This window comes from Sus scrofa, chromosome 1 (assembly GCF_000003025.6).
Source record: "Sus scrofa isolate TJ Tabasco breed Duroc chromosome 1, Sscrofa11.1, whole genome shotgun sequence".
Taxonomy (NCBI): domain Eukaryota; kingdom Metazoa; phylum Chordata; class Mammalia; order Artiodactyla; family Suidae; genus Sus; species Sus scrofa.
The window spans coordinates 168353103-168371888 of NC_010443.5; the positions used below are offsets into that span (position 1 = coordinate 168353103).

Consider the following 18786-nt stretch of genomic DNA (forward strand, 5'->3'; position numbering starts at 1 on the left):
ATTTTAAGATGTTCATTGCATTAATATTTGATTTTATTTTAATAGTTCTTTATAACATTGACCTTCTTTCAAAAGGAATGAGCTTTTCTGATGAACCAGGAGTGATAAGAGAAAAACTAAGTGATGAATTGTAATAAAGCTTTCAACAAAGGACTTCAATAAGAATTCAGTGATTCTCTCAGAGAGCATTTACATCTTTGACAACAAATGATCTTCCTCTTGGCCTAAGTTCAGACTTCACAGTCTTTCTGAACACAGAACAGCAAAGAGACCAGCATCACCCATTGCCTATGTTCCACTTGTTAACTATCTAAAAAGCTTCCCGCCTTCAGTGTTATACATACAGTCTCTGCCTCTGACATCCAAAGGTGAGTGAATGAGAAAATAGATTAATTTGAGGAGGTTACTTGATACTGCCCTCTACATAGCTAACTGAAAATGAATGTCATCATCTGTACTTTGCACCTCATTGTTCTCTACCCCAAATTCTCCAAAAATAGCAAGTGAACTAGTTTACCTCGCAAATCTTTTACAAGGATATTCAAAACAATATTCCACTGAAAACATTTTATTGATGGTTGAAGACAAAAGGAAACACATATAAACATATATAGGGGTTCCTTTCCAACCCTAATGAGGAAAATATGCTGAAATGTGAATATTCAGTTAAGAATATTCTCCACTCCAGAGCTTCAATTGGTAACCTAAAACTCATGAATAAAACTCATGCTGAATGACAACATTAAATATAAAAATTAAATAATCCAGGAAGTTCCCATGTGGTACAGTGGCTTAAGGATCTGGTGTTGCCACAGTTGTAGCACAAGTTGCAGTTGCAGCATGGGTTTGATCCCTGGCCGAGGAATTTCCACTTGTTGCCGGTGTGGCCAAAAAAACAAAAATTAAAGGCACTGCTTATGTAAACTGCGTATACCTACCTAAAGAAAAATTAATCCAGTTCTGACTTTTCACTGTTGTTTCCATGCTGAAGAAACAAGATGGCTTATCATTTGGTGGGAGAAGCTATTCTGAAGGTCCTTTGTCCTTGTTATTTCACAAAAATGAGATAAAAAATCTGCTTCAGGATGCTCAAAGATTATTTCTAAGACACACTTTACAATTAAAAAAAACTTGGCTGAAATGGTTCACTTGTTTAGTTTATTTGCTAACAGTCAAATTAGTAATTTTCAATCTGAACCATAAACAAAATATTAATAACAAAACATATAAACTTTCCCTTAATGAGATATAGATATAGTTAATAAAAATGGTTGGTTACAATATTTACTATAAACAAGTCCACTTTTATTATTTTCTTGCTATCTATATTCCTATAGTTTACTATTTTATTGCACTTTTGTACCTTAAAGATCTGTCTTCTAAAATCAATTCTCTAATGCTAATTTTGCAAGAAAACTGCATTTCACATTATTAATCTCATTAGTGCAATTTTCCTATAAATAAGTACAAAACATTTGGAGGATGCATATATAATGAGTGCTTGGTTACTATAGTAGCAAATGTCAGAGTAATTACTAAAAAAAAGTCTAAAACTTTTGACACTTTGAGATATATCTCGTATACCATTTAGGCAAGAAAAGTTACCAGAAGAGAAAATCTGGATACTGTTGTAGAGATTATGAGGCAATTTTATTATAAATTCCTGATATGTTCTACCTTTGCCTGTTCTTAGCCTAAATGTAATTTAGCACTACAAACCATTTGTGAAAAGAAATTTATTTAAAAATGCATAAAAGTTACTAGTATAAAAAAAAAATCTGTACCTCCAAAAGAACTCAAAGGCATTCATTAAGTTACTTCAATAAAAATGCAACTTGGCCAGCCAAGTCACTATGCATTCCTTGAAACTGCATTAAGTCTCATGGATTGACTGAAGATCTGAAGGATCTTTTGATCCATTAATTGAGTTTTGATTCAACTCAGTTAATTTCTCTGAAAGAAACCTTTAAATAATTATTTCGGGGGAGTTCCCGTCATGGCGCAGTGGTTAACGAATCCGACTAGGAACCATGAGGTTGCGGGTTCGATCCCTGGCTTTGCTCAGTGGGTTAAGGATCCGGCATTGCCGTGAGCTGTGGTGTAGGTTGCAGACGCGGCTTGGATTCCGCGTTGCTGTGGCTCTGGCATAGGCTGGTGGCTACAGCTCCGATTCGACCCCTAGCCTGGGAACCTCCATATGCTGCGGGAGCGGCCCAAGAAATGTCAAAAAGACAAAAAAAATTAAAAATAAAAAAAAATAATTATTTCGGTCTAACCCCTCTTTACACGGATTCACTCAGATGGCTTCAGTTTTACTAGGGACACAACCATTTAAAATTAGGTAGCCAACCCAAGGCAAAATGTTACCCTGTTTGTCTAATTGTAAAATTAACATATATAGAATATAAGATTTGAACATATACTGAAAAACTCTGTAACATAACCACCTAATTAAAAAAACCTACTGATGGATCAAAATATACTTTATTTTAATTATACTCGCACAGTGAGGCCTGGAAAGGCCATGGAGTTGCACACAGAATGCTCAGCACCCACAGGGAGAGCTGGTCGGCTGGTGGGTGCTGACGCTAGCACACAAGCCCCTGCCGCATCTGTATGATCTGGAGTAAGGCCGCCTGCACATCTTCATCCATGTGACCCTTGGCAAAAGGAAGAAAGGAGAGAAATGTTTTATGTCATCCTCTTTTACATACAAATCCTAAAGGCAAAGCCTTTGTAATAGGGCCTCACTGGTTGTGATTCACCAAATACTAAATTCTCACCATGGCAGTGATATTCTAAAGAGTTTACTGGAAAACAGAGTAGAGCTCTACATAGAAGTAAAGTCAATTTAAAAACTGCACACCAGGGAGTTCCCGTAGCGGCGCAGCAGAAAGGAAGCAGACTAGTATCCATGAGGACATGGGTTCAATCCCTGGGCCCACTCAATGGGTTAAGGAGCCAGCATTTCCATGAGCTGTGGTGTAGATTGCAGATGTGGCTTAGATTTTGCATTGCTGTGGCTGTGGCTGTGGCTGATTCGACCCCTAGCCTAGGGATGTCCATATGCCACGGGTGAGGTACTAAGAAGGAAAAAAAAAAAAAATCGCACACCAGTTGCTCTTAACATTTATTATCAGAGAACAGAGGGACAAATTTCTCTTTCTCTTTTTACATAATGGTTTGATGATTGAGCAGTGTAAGTTATAGATGAGCAAAGTAAATTACAAGGAAATTTTTTTTTGCTTCAGCTGAGTTTTTTTCTTAATTACCAAAGTAATTATGAAAAATCCCCATATTTATATTTTTAACATAGATATGATCATATATATTATTTTGTAACTTGCCTTTTCACCTAATGTCATAGAAAATTTTCCAAGTTATTTCCTTAAGTATTTTAAATTACTGTATAATATTCCACTGTGTGGATGTGTCATAATTTCTTTATCCATTCTCCCAATGATGGGCATTTATAGTTTCCAATCTTTATGGGCAGACTCCTAGAGAAGAAGTTGCTATGTCAAAAAAACAGGCTCAATTTTTCATTTTGCTAAGTACTACAAAAATTCCCCTCTATAGAGCTATAATAACAATTTACCCTCCAACCAAAAGGATATAAATGTCCATTGTCCACAATGCCCTAGCGAGTGGCATAGACCTACCATCTCATTTAATATTTGCCAATCTCAGATGTGAAAAATGTTACCTCCTTGGTGATTTGCATTTCCCCCATAACTAGTTAGGCTGAGATCTTTTTAATGAATGTTATTCACTTACATTTAGAAAGAGACATTTATAACTTAAAAGATAGCAAGAGGTTGATTAAACGCAAGTCAACATGGTGGGCTTACAAGATCCCCCTTCCATTTTTCTTTGCTTGAGCACTTGAATAGGTTTCAGCATAACACTTCCTATTAATATAAAAAGTTTTGTTTCCAAAATCTGTTTCTATAAGAGCAGGATGTTTAAATTCCAAACATTATCCACAGTTGACTAAACTGAATCTCTTAGTTAACTTTATGATGCCAGAAGGCGAGACTATTTCAGATGCCAATTGCTTTTGTTATGTTTCATTAGGAGTTAGTAGAAAATAATTTGGAATTTCAGAAGCATACATGGTAAGTAGTTGAAAAGCTTGTTAGTTTGTGGTTTTTCAGCAAGAGTATGCTGTTCCTCCCTTGGCCATCATCAGACCCAAGTGAGTTCCTCACTCTCAGTAACAAAGATCTTCTACACTTTTCTACTATTTTCCTTCCCAAGAACTCCCCATCCTGCTGTCCATCAATAGTCTTCTCTAATAACTGCAGTAACAGTATACTTTCAAATCCCAGCTATCTTCTATCTACTCAAAAGAAAGTAGCCAGAGATACTATACCATACCATTCATTCTTTTCCATGGTTCCCCCTTCATCAACTATAGAAAAAGCAGGCTTTTTGATTTTAAGAATTCAGTATCATAAAATCTCTTCCTTTTCATTAATTTTACCTAGTTTTTTTTTTTTATATGACCTCATCTGAAGCTTTCTCTCAACACCTATTTTTTTTTTCCAATGTGGACACTTCAAATCCTAAATGATTTCTATTATATCTCACCTGCCATTCTAACATTGTTTCTACTGTCTTCCCAGAAAATCTATTCTGAGAATTCTGGAGATGCTGATCCATAGGGTATCCTTCATGAGTTAAACATTTTTCTTAGTGTGATTTTTTTTTAATGGCTTTTTCATTATACCTCAAAGAAGGCAACTCGTTGTCTTATGCTTCACGAAAGTTAAGGCTCAATAAATAAATAGTATTGATACTTTAACGGAACCAACATTGTTCTTAAATTATTACAATTCTGTCCACAGTTTACTTGTCATCTTTCGCAATTTTATGGTATTCTCTACATTTCAAAGAAATACTCCTGAGCTACGGAGAAATAATGAAGTCCTTCTACTCCTCTTTTAGCTGACAGCCATGTGTGGATGTCAAGGCATTACTTCCAGCTAGCAATACCATTAATGTGTGCTGCCATCACATGTTGCCAAACTGTCTATAAAATGAGTGACAAGCAGATGGAGACAACACTAAATTTAAGATGCTGTGTTGCCATACAGCTTTGTAAATTTCTCTGAGAGATATGCAAGCCATGATTATAAGAAACAATTATTTTAAAATAAGCATATGGGATACAACTACTTTAAACATCAATGACTTTCACATTTACTGGAAAATAAAAAATTATTTTCTCAGGGAGCCCCCATTGTGGCTCAGTGGGTTAACAACCCCACATAGTCTCCATGAGGCTACAAGTTTAATCTCTGGCCTCACTCAGTGGGTTAAGGATCCGGTGTTGCTGCAAGCTGTGGCACAGGTCACAGATGTGGCTCGGATCTGGTGTTGCCATGGCTGCAGTGTAGGTCTGCAGCTGTAGCTCTGATTTGACCCCTAGCCAAGGAACTTCCATATGTCACAGGTGAGACCCTAAAAAATTAAATAAATAAATAAATATTCTCTCTAAAATGTCATTCTTTTCAAAAGAGTGGTTCTTCTTTACCTGTGCAGCACTAAGAAGGTGTGTCCGATAAATTGCAATTACTTCTTGGTGCTGTCTGTCAGCATCCTAGAAATGTGGAGAGATGAACAGATCAGAATATTAGCATTCGCATTTTTAAACACATGGAGGCTTGTGACAATGCTGTCCTGAGGGTTGGGATGCTTTTTTCTTTTTTTTTTGTCTTTGTCTTTTCAGGGCTGCACCCACGGCATATGGAAGTTGCCAGGCTAGGGGTCAAATCAGAGCTGTAGCTGCCGGCCTACGCCACAGCCACAACAATGCCAGATCGGAGCCGCATCTGCGACATACACCACAGCTCACAGCAATGCCAGATCCTTAACCCACTGAGCAAGGCCAGGGATCAAACCCAAAACCCCATGTTCCTAGTTGGATTCGTTTCCACTGCACCACGATGGGAACTCCTGATTCTCTTAAACAGTAATATTATTACAGTGTTCCTGATACCTCTTACGACAAACCACCTTGGACCTACCGGACAAATAATTCTATAGTGTTAACAACAGCATAAATTTTTCTAATGAATATCTGAGAACATTCACAATGCAAGCAACACCACTTATCTTAGGTAACATGAAATTACTGCCTCAGTTCATATCTAATGCCATGAACTTATCCAGACACTTGTAAACTTATGTTTTGGATTATTGCAAAAACTTCTCATTTCACGTCAATGCCTCTAGATTGTATTCTCTTTCATGCTTCTAGGACTAAAGTAGCTCATTCCTCATATCACTTTTGACTAAAAGACCGTAGATGATATCTCATTAGATGTAAGAGAGAATTCCATTCATCAGTTTGATTCTCCATGGCCTCCACTACAGAGCCTCACATACAGCTCCCATGACTGAGCTGAGAGGCCTTTTACTGCCCCTGGAGATTGCTCGACACTTGATTCTGCCTCCAAGCCTTGCTTCACACTGTTTCCTTTTCCTGGGAGAGTCTCTATTTCCTTCCACCTTCCAGAGAACCATCCATCTATAAGTTCAGGCCAGATACTCTCTTCCTCTTTGAAACTAGCTCCCACCACACCAATCATCTTTCCTTCCTGGGAATTAAATCACTTAGAATCTGAGACTGTATTCTCAATTCTATATTTGATATTTTTTTGTCTTGTTATTTTACTTTCCATGGACCTAGTTTTTGCCTCTCTAACTAGCCAGAATTCCTTGGGGACTGGATTGTATACTCTCATTACCCCTGGTAGTTCTTAGTACAATGTCATGAACATAATAACAAACATTTCCAATTACCAAAGAGACTTCCATATCCTTTAGATAAGATCCAAATCAGCAATACGTCATCACTAATCTCTATCCCAACAACATTATAAAATGAACAATTAAAAAAATTAATTTTCTGGAGTTTCCCTGTGGCACAGCATGTTAAGGATCAGGCACTGTTACTGCAACAGCACGGGTCACTGTTGTGAAGGTTCGATCCCTAGCCTGTGAACTTCCTCATGTGGGTGCAGTCAAAAATAAATTTATAAAATTTAAAGTAACTTTCGGAGTTCCCGTTGTGGCACAGCAGAAATGAATCTGACTAGGAACCCTGAGGTTTCAGGTTCAATCCCTGGCCTCGATCAGTGGGTTAAGGACCCTGCATTGCCATGAGCTGTGGTGTAGGTCATAGATGTGGCTCGGATCTGGCATTGCTGTGGCTGTGGTGTAGTAGGCCAGGAGCTATAGCTCCCCTGGGAACCTCCATATTCCATGGGTGTGGCCCAAAAAGACAAAAAAAAAAAAAAAAGTAACTTTCTTCTATTCAAAAACAACTCATAACAAGTTCCTATACAATAGAAAAATACTATCCTGACAATTTACATTTGGTTGGGCTACATTTTACTTAGTATTTCCAAATATTATATATTAGTTTATTCAACTAAAAAGGCAAATAAAAAACAAACAAGGAATCAGTTCTTATTATCCTATTTTATGGACAATGAAGACAAGAGTTAAGGGAAATGTTCCATGTCACCTACTTTCAAGCGGCAAGGCTTAGAACTGAGCTTCCCACTTCAGCTTCTAACTCCACATGCTTTCTTTTTATATATAAAAGAGATATATATCCATATAGGTATCTACCTATCTATAAATCCAAATGTCTTCCTTTAATATATAAGGATAAAATGTATAAAACCATAGGAATGCTTACCTTTATTCACAAGGATAAAAGATAATAAAAAATTTCCTTTAGTTTAGTAGACTAATATTTTAGGGAATGTGCTACAGTTGGAAAGATAGCAGATTTGGAGTCAGCAAGCCCCAGGATTAAATCTGGGACCAACTATAATTGAAAAAATAAAAATCATTATTAAAAAATTTAAAAAAAAAAGGGAAATACTAAAAAAAAAAAAAAAACCTAGCTGTTTGACCCCAGGTATATTTTCATCTTTGTTTCCCTAAGAATTAAATAGAGGAGATAAAACCTTGATAAAGTTTAAAGATGAAGCACGTAAAATGTTTAGAGTAGTACCTGGTATACAATAAGCACCAAAAAAAATGACCTTATAAATAGGATAAGTAACTGTAGCAAAAGTTATTACATTTCTCAGACCTGAACACAGCCACAAATCAATTTGTTTTTTTAAAGAAGCTTTTACAAACAAACAAACATGATCCTGCACATAGCAGGTCCCAGGTACTCACAGCCAGCTGCTGTTGCAGGGACTTGACCTGGTGCTGCAGACTCTCAATCAGCTGACTCTGCCTCTTGCTGGGACTCCCGCTCGAGTAGGTGAGCTGGGAAAGGCCATTGAGCGCCTGTTTCAGTCTTTCCACATCGTTAAGCAGTTCAGTTATCTTATAAAAAAAAACAGTTGTGGAAGAAACATATATTAGTCACTTATTCATTTATAATGAGCATCTTTACACAAAACTCATTTCTTGAGACACAAAACTTATCTTTATAGACCAGAAAGTTGAGGAATGAATACTGTCAAGATTGTTTTCAATAAATATGTACAATATACAATTTCCCCTCAGTAAGTTTCTTACAAAACATCACCAAATTAAGAACAGAGATGCCATATATCCTAAGATATGAGTGTGACTTCAGTCCTATTTTTTAGAAATATCTGAGTACCTATAAAGGTATGTAGGCTATCTGCTGGGTACTGTGAAACACAGGAAGTTAGAGGGGATTCTCTCCAAAAAGGTTTGAAAAAGTAAACAGTATGGCTCATTTAAGTCTAGAGTTAACCTAGATGCCTTATTCCTTTCAAGAATGCATAATTTTAGGCTACTTTGTATAAAGAGAAAAAAAAAGGGAGGCTGTTTAGAGTAATGGAAAGAACATTGGCTTCCAGGTCAGACAGATCTGATGTTTATTAGCTGTGTAAGCTGAGCTAAACTTCCTTTATTTTTCTGAGCATTAGTCCCCTATTGGTGCAAGGGAATAATCAAATAAAATTATATGTCTGATATGCATATACATATAAAATAAATGGCAACAATTAAGTAGATATTAAATAACTTGCTATTATAATTATATATTATTATTATATTCATAACTAACTTCCAAACAAGCTGAGAGCACTCCTGTTCTGGGTCACATGAGCAGATGTGTCAGAAGTTTAGTACTTGTACCTTTCCACTGAGGAGGGCTGGGGCTGTGTCTGCTCTTACTTGCTGTATCCCCAGCACTGGACACATAGCACCTAGCATGTAGAAGACATTTAATAATAATTTGCTGAATGGGTAAAACTGCACTCAATCTCCCTGATTTCTCATCTTCATAGTACATACTCTATTCAACTACTAGTTTCACAAATATTGTTGATTTATTTATACTATAAATTGTACCATGAGAATGAACAATAGGAAGGAAAGATAAGTTATGAACTTACTCCTAGAAACTGGTTGGAAAGACCAACCACATCATTCTGACATGTGTAAATGGATGGAAAATCAAAACATGACATGCATTTTGGAAGAGGAAGGTTTACTGTAGGCTAGATTGGCCAATGAAGGCTTTAGAAAGGAGGGTGAGTGCTGAAGTGAGCATTAAGGAATGTAGAGGATTTAACTAGGTAGAAAGGAGGGGCAAGACATTCGGTGAGGAGGCAAATCTGTAGGAAGATAGAGGGAAAGAATGTACAGTGAGCTGGAGAGCTTGGTTCACTGGTGTGGGTACGAGTGCCCAGATCAAGTCTGGGAGGCTCCGCAGTGTCCCTACTTTTTTGCAGCCCAGAAACATAGTTTTTCCTCCTCCCCATTTAAGTACCCCAAAACCTGCTGGGTTCTGACCACTAATTTTTGAGGCAAGTGACCCTTGAGTCTCCCCATCTTTCCTCAATTCTTGGCTGTACCAGCTGAGGAAAGAGAAAACTGCCTTTGATTTTTGTTTGTGTTACTTTACTTTTTCAGCTCTAATTTTCTTTGCACACTGGTAAAGTCAAAAGGCGATGTTATAATGGTTGCTTTGTTAAAGCTTTTATACACCCGTCTTGTGGGGTGCGACGATAGAGTCCTAGTCTACTCTAGCAGTTCTGCTCTAGGCTTTCCAATGCTGAGACATGCTTACGCTGTGGCTCTGGCATAGGGGGGTGGCTACAGGTCTGACTGGACCCCTAGCCTGGGAACCTCCATATGCCGCAGGTGCGGCCCTAAAAAGACAAGAGACAAAAAAATTAAAAAAAAAAAAAAACACCTAAGGTGTTATCATTACCTTATTATCTTTCGCTTCAATTTGTTTGGCGGATTCCTGTATTCTTCTCTGTAACTCTGTGATTGTTGTTAAGGACTTATCGCATCGTTCTTGCTGATCCTTGATTTCTTGTTCAATGCTGAAATGGAGCAATTCCTTCTCATCTTTTGCAGACAGCTCCTTCTTTTTGGCATGCAAAACCTCCTCACATACTTCCTCATACTTCCTATTCAGATTGGCCAATTTTTCATTTAAGTTGGAAATCTGTGTCTCCAAATCACTTTTTGTTGCTTTATATTTAGACAGATCAACCACCTCCCTAGTCTCTAGTTTTTTTAATGTTTGCTTAGTATTCTGAATCTCAGACTGGAGTCTGGAGACCTCTTCGGTTTTGTTTTGGCTTTCTTCTTCCTTTTCTCTCAAGCTAGCTTTTATGATTCCAACTTCTTTCTCAAATGCTTCCTTAATTTGCAAATGCTCTGCCAGGGGCACAGACGAGTTCTTCTGATTCTCCAGCATCTGGCGCAGCTGGGTCACTGTCTGCTGCTCTTTCTCATAACACCTTTGCTTAGTCTTCAGTTCTTCCTTGAGCGTCTCAATTGTGCTATTAAGAGACTTTTTCAGGGCCTCAACCTGTTCCAGCGGCATGTGCTGTTTCTGCAAAAGAGTCTGCGCTGCAAGGATCTCAGAAGATTGCTTGGCATTTTCCTCCGCTAGCTTCTCTTTCTCACCCTTTACCTCTGTGTACTTCTGCAGTAGGTCTTTTAACTGTCTGTTCAGCTCTTCTGTTTTTCTGCTGAATGCTCTTTCCATTTCATGAGAATTCTCAACCAGAACATTCTTGTCCTTTAAGTCCTTCTGAAGAGTGAAGATCTCCTTCTTTAACTTGTCATTCTCTTGCTTGCATTTCTTGACCTCTTCTTCAGTGACATTGCACTTTTGTGTCTGCTCAGATAACTGTTCTTTTAATTCTTTCTCGGTGGCTTTAAATTTTCTCTCACACTCTTCAAAGCTGATAATCGGAGCATATTTTAGCTTGATGCATTCTTGTATTGTGTCGAGTTCCCTTTTCTGGGCTTCGATCTCAGCATGCAGAGTCACGATCTCCTCCTGGCCTTTTTTGTAGTTAGCTAATACTTCAGCACTGCTGTCCTGGACCTTCTTCATGCTCTTCCTCACAGCACTCATCTTTTCCTCGTGCTCTCTTAGACTGATGTACTCAGCTTTCACTTGGTTCTGAGTATTCTCCAGGCTTCTCTTTAATGTCTCATTCTCATCTTTCATTTTCACAAATTCCTGATTTATGTTTTCACACTTCTTCTTCACATCTACTAATTCTCTGTTGGCTTTATCCAACGTGCTACTCAATGCAGTTTTAATCTCCTCGTGGGTCTTCACTGGCACATACTGATTACTCATCGCCTTTTTCAAGTTAGTGTTCTCAGACACAAGCGAATATATTTTCTCTTGATCTTCATCACATTTTTTATTAAGTTCAGCTAGCTGTTTCTTAAGTTCAGCAATACTGGATTTCAGAGCCATTATCTCTTTTTCGTGTTTCTCAGGAGGTACAAACACAGTTTCCAGGCGGCTAACATTCTTACTTAAACTGGCATTTTCCATCACCAATTTCTCCATTTCCAACTTCTTTTCTGTATATTTGTGTGTCACATCTGAAAGCTTTTTATTCAAATCATTAACAACTACATCATGTGACTTTTTCATTTCTTCACTTACTTTTAAAGGAACATAATGATTTTTCATTTCGGTTGTTAAGTTATGTACTTGTTGATTGAGGAGTTTATTATCCAGATGGACCTTTTCAATTTCCTTTTGTAACATCTGATTTTTCGATGTTAACTCAGTGATTTTCTTCCCAAGTTCTCCTGATTTTTGCTCTAATCTGCTCTTGAGCTGCTCATGTTCCTCTGGTTTGACATGCTGAGCCAGTTTGGCCTTCGAATTCTCAAGTTCTCTCTTTAATGACCTAATCTCGCTAAGTGATCTCTCATACTCTCCTTCCATCTCTGCTAATTTTCTAGCCTTCTCATTTACTTCACTGGATAACAAGCTCTTCATGCTTTCAAACTTCTCTGCTGAGATGGAAAGGGCCAGCTTGGCTGACAAGTCCTTTAACTGGCCTTCCATCTCAGTGACCTTCCTTACTCTCTGCTCTCGCTCCACATCACACATGCCCAACTCCTTCTGCAGTTGCTTCTTCTCTTCCATCAGCTTGCCCTCATCCCTCTTAAACTCTTCGACTAACATCTCATTTTGTTTGATTTGGTTTCTTAATTTCCCCACTTCCGCAGATGCACCTTCATACTTCACTTTCATGTCTCTGAGCTGATCCTTCAGCTCCTCCATCAGTCTGTGGTTCCCGGTAGATGCTTCGCTTGTTAGGTGTTCTTTCAGGGCAAGAAAGTGTGTCTGCATTTGCTTTACTTTACCTTCTGACTCATACATTCTCTTCTGCACATCTTTCAAGGCGTCTTCCAGTTGCTTTATCTGCTCATCTGAGTCTTCCTTAACCCTTTCACATTCCAATGCTAATGCTTTACACTCAGCTACCTTGTGCGCCAGCTCATTTTGGAGCTTGAGCCTGTCTTGTTTTGCTGACTCACAGAAAGTTCTCATTGCTTCTAACTCTTTTTTCAAAATCTCATTTTCCGAATATGAGGTTTGATTGGGTAAGGATAGCTCCAGGGGTCTTAACATAGATCTGCTCTGCATATGGGCTGGCATGCCTAAGGAAGTACACTGCAAAAATAATTAAAAAAATAATAAAATATCAATCCCAAAAGCCTAAAGAAGACACTTAATATCAAACTTATAAAGTTTCCACATCATCAGTAGTCAAAGGGTTTTCAGATGAGTAGATTAGAAAAATACAGTACTGACTTTTGAAGGAAAACAGTTCTGGGTATGATTTCTTTAATATGCTCTCAAGCAGTGACATTTTGAAAGCCTGTTCACTCAAGGTGTATTTCCCGCAGAAAAAAGAAGGAAAATAGTTGTGGCCTCCAGGGACTATTTTCTCTTTCCTTCCCCATTCACAATACCTACCCACACATCAATATCAACTTTATCAAAAGACACTTACTATTTCTATGTTTTACCACACATAATGTGCTTAGAACTTCAAATTCTGAATAAAGTCATTAGAACCCTTGAGTAAACAGAGTTTTACAATTTTAAATCTGTAAATAATTTCATAGAATTATATATTATTTTCTAATAACATATATTAACTTCTGGGTATCCTCACTGTTAACTACAGTGTACTGTTTAAATTTTTAAAAAATCACCAAAATAAACCTACCTAGTATAAGAATCAAGAGAATAATGTTAATTAACTCACAAAACAGAAACACATTTTCTTCTCTTAAACAGAAAGATAAATTAGAATTTAGCTTGTAATCTTACTACCAAATTTGATTGACACCTTGTTTCCTCTACTAAATGCTGACAAAAAGAAGTATACTTTAACTTCTCATTGAAATACTCCTAGGTGTCAGAATATATAACTATGAAAGATTAAATTTAACTATTTCTATTTTCCCCCATATACCCTATTATAATAGTGGTTCATTAAAAACACTAATTTGTTGATAAAAGCCATGTGCTATGAATATATATCCCACTATTTTAATAGGAAGGTTTTATTGTTGTTCGGTTAAATCTATACTGCCTTGTCCATGGATCAAGAGGAAAATAAGCAACATGGAATAACTTCTCAGCCTCAATCTGCTTCTAATTATCTTTCAACTTACCAATTATCTTTAGACTAAGACTACTATAATTTGCCAGCAAGTTACTTACACAGCTTCACAATTTCCATACATGTTTTATTACAGTCGAATATTTATCTAATCTTCTTAAATATTATTCAGTTGTTTCCCTCAACTTAAAATCTTAGAAGTTTCCAGCTTAGAATAATCTTAGACATAATGTAGACTAATTCACCCTGCCTGCAGATGAAGGTGTGTAAAAAAGCCTTTAGCCCAAATATTTAAAAGTTCTACAGTTCACAGAAGGTACTAGAAATGCAAACCTTATATCTATTGGAAAAAAAAGTGAGGGGCATTAAACAAGTAAGAAAATCAGCCAACACTCCCTATTGGAAGCTTTCTTTATTTTTTGAGGTGAATTTCCAAAATATATAATACATATGTGAATGTAAAGAATAATATATTTCAAAGTCAAAACAAACGCCTTTTGATTTATTCATACCTGTCTTCCCCTTTAAGTGGGCAAACACTGAGCTGACCAATTGCTGTTAAAGAATAGAGGTCTGCTATCAAAGGCAAAAAAATTGTAATTTAAATCTCTTTTTAAAGTCACCGTCACGAAAAATACTCTAGAGGGCACTATACACAGCAACATCTGCTTTTATTAAATAAATTCAAGACCATGAGACTAACATTTCTTTGATAATAAAACATTACTCAATGTATAAATATACAATGATAAATATACAATACCATTTTCCTCTTTTTAAAGAGGCACAGGGAATTCCCGTCCTGGCTCAGCAGAAACAAAACTGACTAGCGTCTATGAGGACATAGGTTCGATCCCTGGCCTTGCTCAGTGGTTTAAGGATCCAGCATTGCCGTGAGCTGTGATGTGGGTCACAGTGCGGCTTGGATTTCGTGTTGCTGTGGCTATGGTGTAGGCTGGCAGCTGCAGCTCCCGATTCAATCCATAGCCTGGCAACTTCCATATGCGGCAGGTGTGGCCCTAAAAAGACTGAAAAATTTTTAAAAATTAAAAAAAAAAAGAGGCTTAAATATTTTTTAAATTAATAAAATATTACCTGTGAGTCTGTCATGTACATCTGACCTTGTGTAAGAAGCATATCTTCTTTTCCTAAATAAACACAAATAAATGATATCTTAAATATCCATACCAAAGGCAGCCAAGTATTAATTTGGTGTTATTATCTCCTTTATTATTCAAATAAAAAAGAAGCATGAGCTACAACACAAAATTATCCTTGTTCTAAAATATACACATTTTTCCTTATTATTTTTATATACATAAGGAAATTATCTACATTCTTTTTTTTTTATTATTTTTATTTTTAGGGCCACATCTATCATATGAAAGTTCCTAGGCTAGGGGTCGAATCAGAGCAGCATCTGCCTGCCTATGCCACAGGCACAGCAACACCAGATCCGAGTTGCATCTGCTACCTAAGACGCAGCTTACAGCAACACCAGATCCTTAACCCACTGAACAAGGCCGGAGATTGAACTTGCATCCTCAGGGACATTGTGTCAAGTTCTCAACCCACTGAGCCACAGTGAGAACTCCTCTATATTCTTTTGAATAGCTAAGTTGACTTTTAGAATTATGTAAAGTTGTTAGACTAAATAAGCTAAATGATTACTATGAAATATATATTATAGTCAAAATAAAAGTGGTATTCTTTGCAACTTATAAGATTAATATTATGATTGTACTTAGCTAGTGGATAATTTAATATTCAATGGGAAGCAAAAAATTAGATTTCCTAGGGAAACGGTTTAAAATTGGAGAATAATCACTTCTTGGCCTTCTGGCTAAAATCAAGTGTAATAAACAAAAGTGAAGATTATGTATAGTTTAAAAATAAGTGATATATAAGTAATTGTTTATGGAACTTCTAATTTTAAAATGCTTAACTACATTGAGACTACATCCCAAAATTTTTCCAAATCAGAAAACTATGTTTACGTCTCTTTCATAAAAAGCAAGCCCCAAATATCACAAGATAGACACCTACCAATTAACAAAGCAAGTTTGGCAATTCATACAACATACAATTTAAAAATCTAGGACCTAAGGAAAATCAGAGCCTCAGTGATGACCAGATTTTATGTCAGAGGCTACCAGAGTCATTTTAATGTCTTCTGAGTTCCACGTTAAGGTATAACACTCAAGCAGTTGGATGAAGTTTGCAGCAGGAGTATCATATACATTAGACAAATGAAAGAAACATAAACATTCTTCTTTGTTTGAACTGGGTGAACTGTAAGGATCATCTATATGTTTATACTTACGGTTACTAAAATGACCTCCTGATCCTAAATGATCACTCTGAAATCAGAAGAATATATTAAACATTTTAGGTGAAATGTGCTTCCTTTTGTTAAACTCTCTATTTTAACTCTAAATCATCCAGTCATTAAAACCACATTTTTGACATTCCTTGCTTCTCCTGAGTTTTATTCTACTCAAACTCACAAAAAGGCAGAGCACTAGCAACAGGAAGAGTTCAGTTGGGAAGAAATTACCTCATTAAACATTTTAATAAATGCAGAAAAGAATTTCAAGGAAAAACTTGACTGCTCAAAAGAAAAAATAACTGAGCTCCAAGTGAAATGAAACAACTTTGAACACATACTCTTCGCTGCTTCTTTACCTCCAAAGGCAGGAAATGCCACACTGGCATCAAATAATCAATTTACTTTACCACCACTGGGGAGAGGAACCATTTTTGAAACATTAGCCTAACCTCCTCTTTTAGAATTTATAAACACCAATTACCTTGGTAAAGGTAAAAAGAGACAGAGAACAGGAAATGAATGAGGCAAATAGCTACATATAGTTCATAAAAAAATCCATCAATGCATCATTTAGGAAAAGGAGAATAATAGAGAAACTTTGGATACTCGGAGCTAAACTTTTTTTTTTTTTTTTTTTTTTTGTCTTTTTGCCATTTCTTGGGCCGCTCCTGTGGCATATGGAGGTTCCCAGGCTAGGGGTCGAATTGGAGCTGTAGCCGCTGGCCTAAAACAGAACCACAGTAACGTGGGATCCAAGCTGCGTCTGCGACCTACACCACAGCTCACAGCAATGCGGGATCCTTAACCCACTGAGCAAGGACAGGGATTGAACCCGCAACCTCATGGTTCCTAGTCGGATTCGTTAACCACTGAGCCACGACAGGAACCCCAGAGTTAAAATATTTTTGGATTTTTCCTTATCCCAGGTAAGCCAGATACAAAGAACCTAACATAAATTAAAATACTACACCTTCAAGAGTAAAGATATACAGATGTACTTCATGTTTGTGTATTTGTATATGTTACTACTAACAAGCCGTTAGCAAACTCTGATAGGTAACCATAATAAAAATGGCCCACTGTTCCATAACTAAATTAAAGTCCCACTAATACTTACTGTCCCAAGGGTTTAGAAAAATATCTGTAAACTTAGGTAAGTTCTTTGTCCCATGCAATATCTAGTAGAGTCTACAGTAGGTAGTAAATGGGTAAATCAGTAAGGGGAGGCCATGGCACAGGAGTTCAAAACACTTAGTCTGGGTTTATTACCATGCCTTGATTACTCAAATGAAAACAAATGCATGAGTTGGAAAATTAGACTCATTCTAAAATATCCATATTTTCCCAAACTTGTTCTACAAAAATAAGGAAAATGCCTACAAATTTAGTATTACATAGCAAAGTATTAACATAGCAATTCTGTGGGCAGCTTATAAAGACTTTTAGGTATGTGAGATTATAAAGTAGTGACTATTCCATATTTATAAATTATGATTTCTTAGTTTTTAATGACTGCCTTCATAAATACTGGGTCATATATAGAGTGGACCTTGTAATTTTCCTTTTGAAGGTTAAAAGTCATTTCTAGCATAAAAATTCATCTGACTGGGGGAAATAACCCTGAGTGCAAAAAGTTACAAAACAGGATGTAAAATAAGATTTCACCTGTTGAATTCATGCATGTAACACAAGTTTTGTACAAAGAAAGGTCTGAAAAGATGTCAGGTGTTAAGAGTGCTGGGCTTATAGGTATGTTTATTTTCTACTTTCGACTGTATTTAAAAATTTTTCTAAAATAGGTATGTATTGTTTTATAAGAAAAAATAAGTAATTTTCCATAGTTTATAATAACCTCATTAAAAGTTATAGACTTGTCTCAGGAGTTCCCATTGTGGCTCAGTGGGTTATGAACCCAACTAGTATCCATGAGGATGCAGGTTCGATCCCTGGCTTTCATCAGTGGGTTAAGGATCCGGCATGGCCATGAGCTGTGGTGTAGGTCGCAGGCGCGGCTCGGATCTGGCATTCCTGTGGCTGTGGCATAGGCCAGCAGCTGCAACTCCAATTCAACCCCTAGCCTGGGAACTTGCATGTGCCAAAGGTGCAGCCCTAAAAAAGAAAAAAAAAATTATTATTATAAGAGAGACTACTCTTAGGAGAAAAATAATACAAAAATAATACCCAGGAGTTCCCATTGTGGCTCAGTGGTTAACGAATCTGACTAGGAACCATAAGGTTGCAGGTTCGATCCCTGGCCTTGCTCAGTGGGTTAAGGATCCGGCATTGCCGTGAGCTGTGGTATAGGTTGCAGACTCGGCTCGGATCTGACATTGCTGTGGCTCTGGTGTAGGCCGGCAGCTACAGCTCCGATTAGACCCCTAGCCTGGGAACCTCCATATGCCGAGGGAGTGGTCCAAGAAATGGCAAAAAGACAAATAATAATAATAATAATACCCAATTGTAGGTGTCAAACTTTGATAAAACTTCAAAGGCCCACCTACACTTCTGTATTTTCTCAAGGTATTCTGA

General features: G+C 37.1%; 1 protein-coding gene across 8 annotated transcripts in view; it reads right to left on the reverse strand.

Moving 5' to 3' along the window:
* The window catches only part of UACA (uveal autoantigen with coiled-coil domains and ankyrin repeats), a 99521-nt gene continuing 81287 nt past the window's right edge, over positions 553 to 18786 (reverse strand). For all 8 annotated transcript variants that reach the window (XM_021100801.1, XM_003353467.4, XM_005659879.3 and 5 more), the window contains 6 exons: positions 16252 to 16288; positions 15024 to 15076; positions 10229 to 12967; positions 8209 to 8361; positions 5540 to 5605; positions 553 to 2660 (listed from right to left, as the gene is read on the reverse strand). In XM_021100801.1, coding sequence (XP_020956460.1) covers positions 2589 to 2660; positions 5540 to 5605; positions 8209 to 8361; positions 10229 to 12967; positions 15024 to 15076; positions 16252 to 16288 — 3120 coding nt within the window. In that variant the 3' untranslated portion in view covers positions 553 to 2588. The remainder of the gene's footprint in view (positions 2661 to 5539; positions 5606 to 8208; positions 8362 to 10228; positions 12968 to 15023; positions 15077 to 16251; positions 16289 to 18786) is intronic.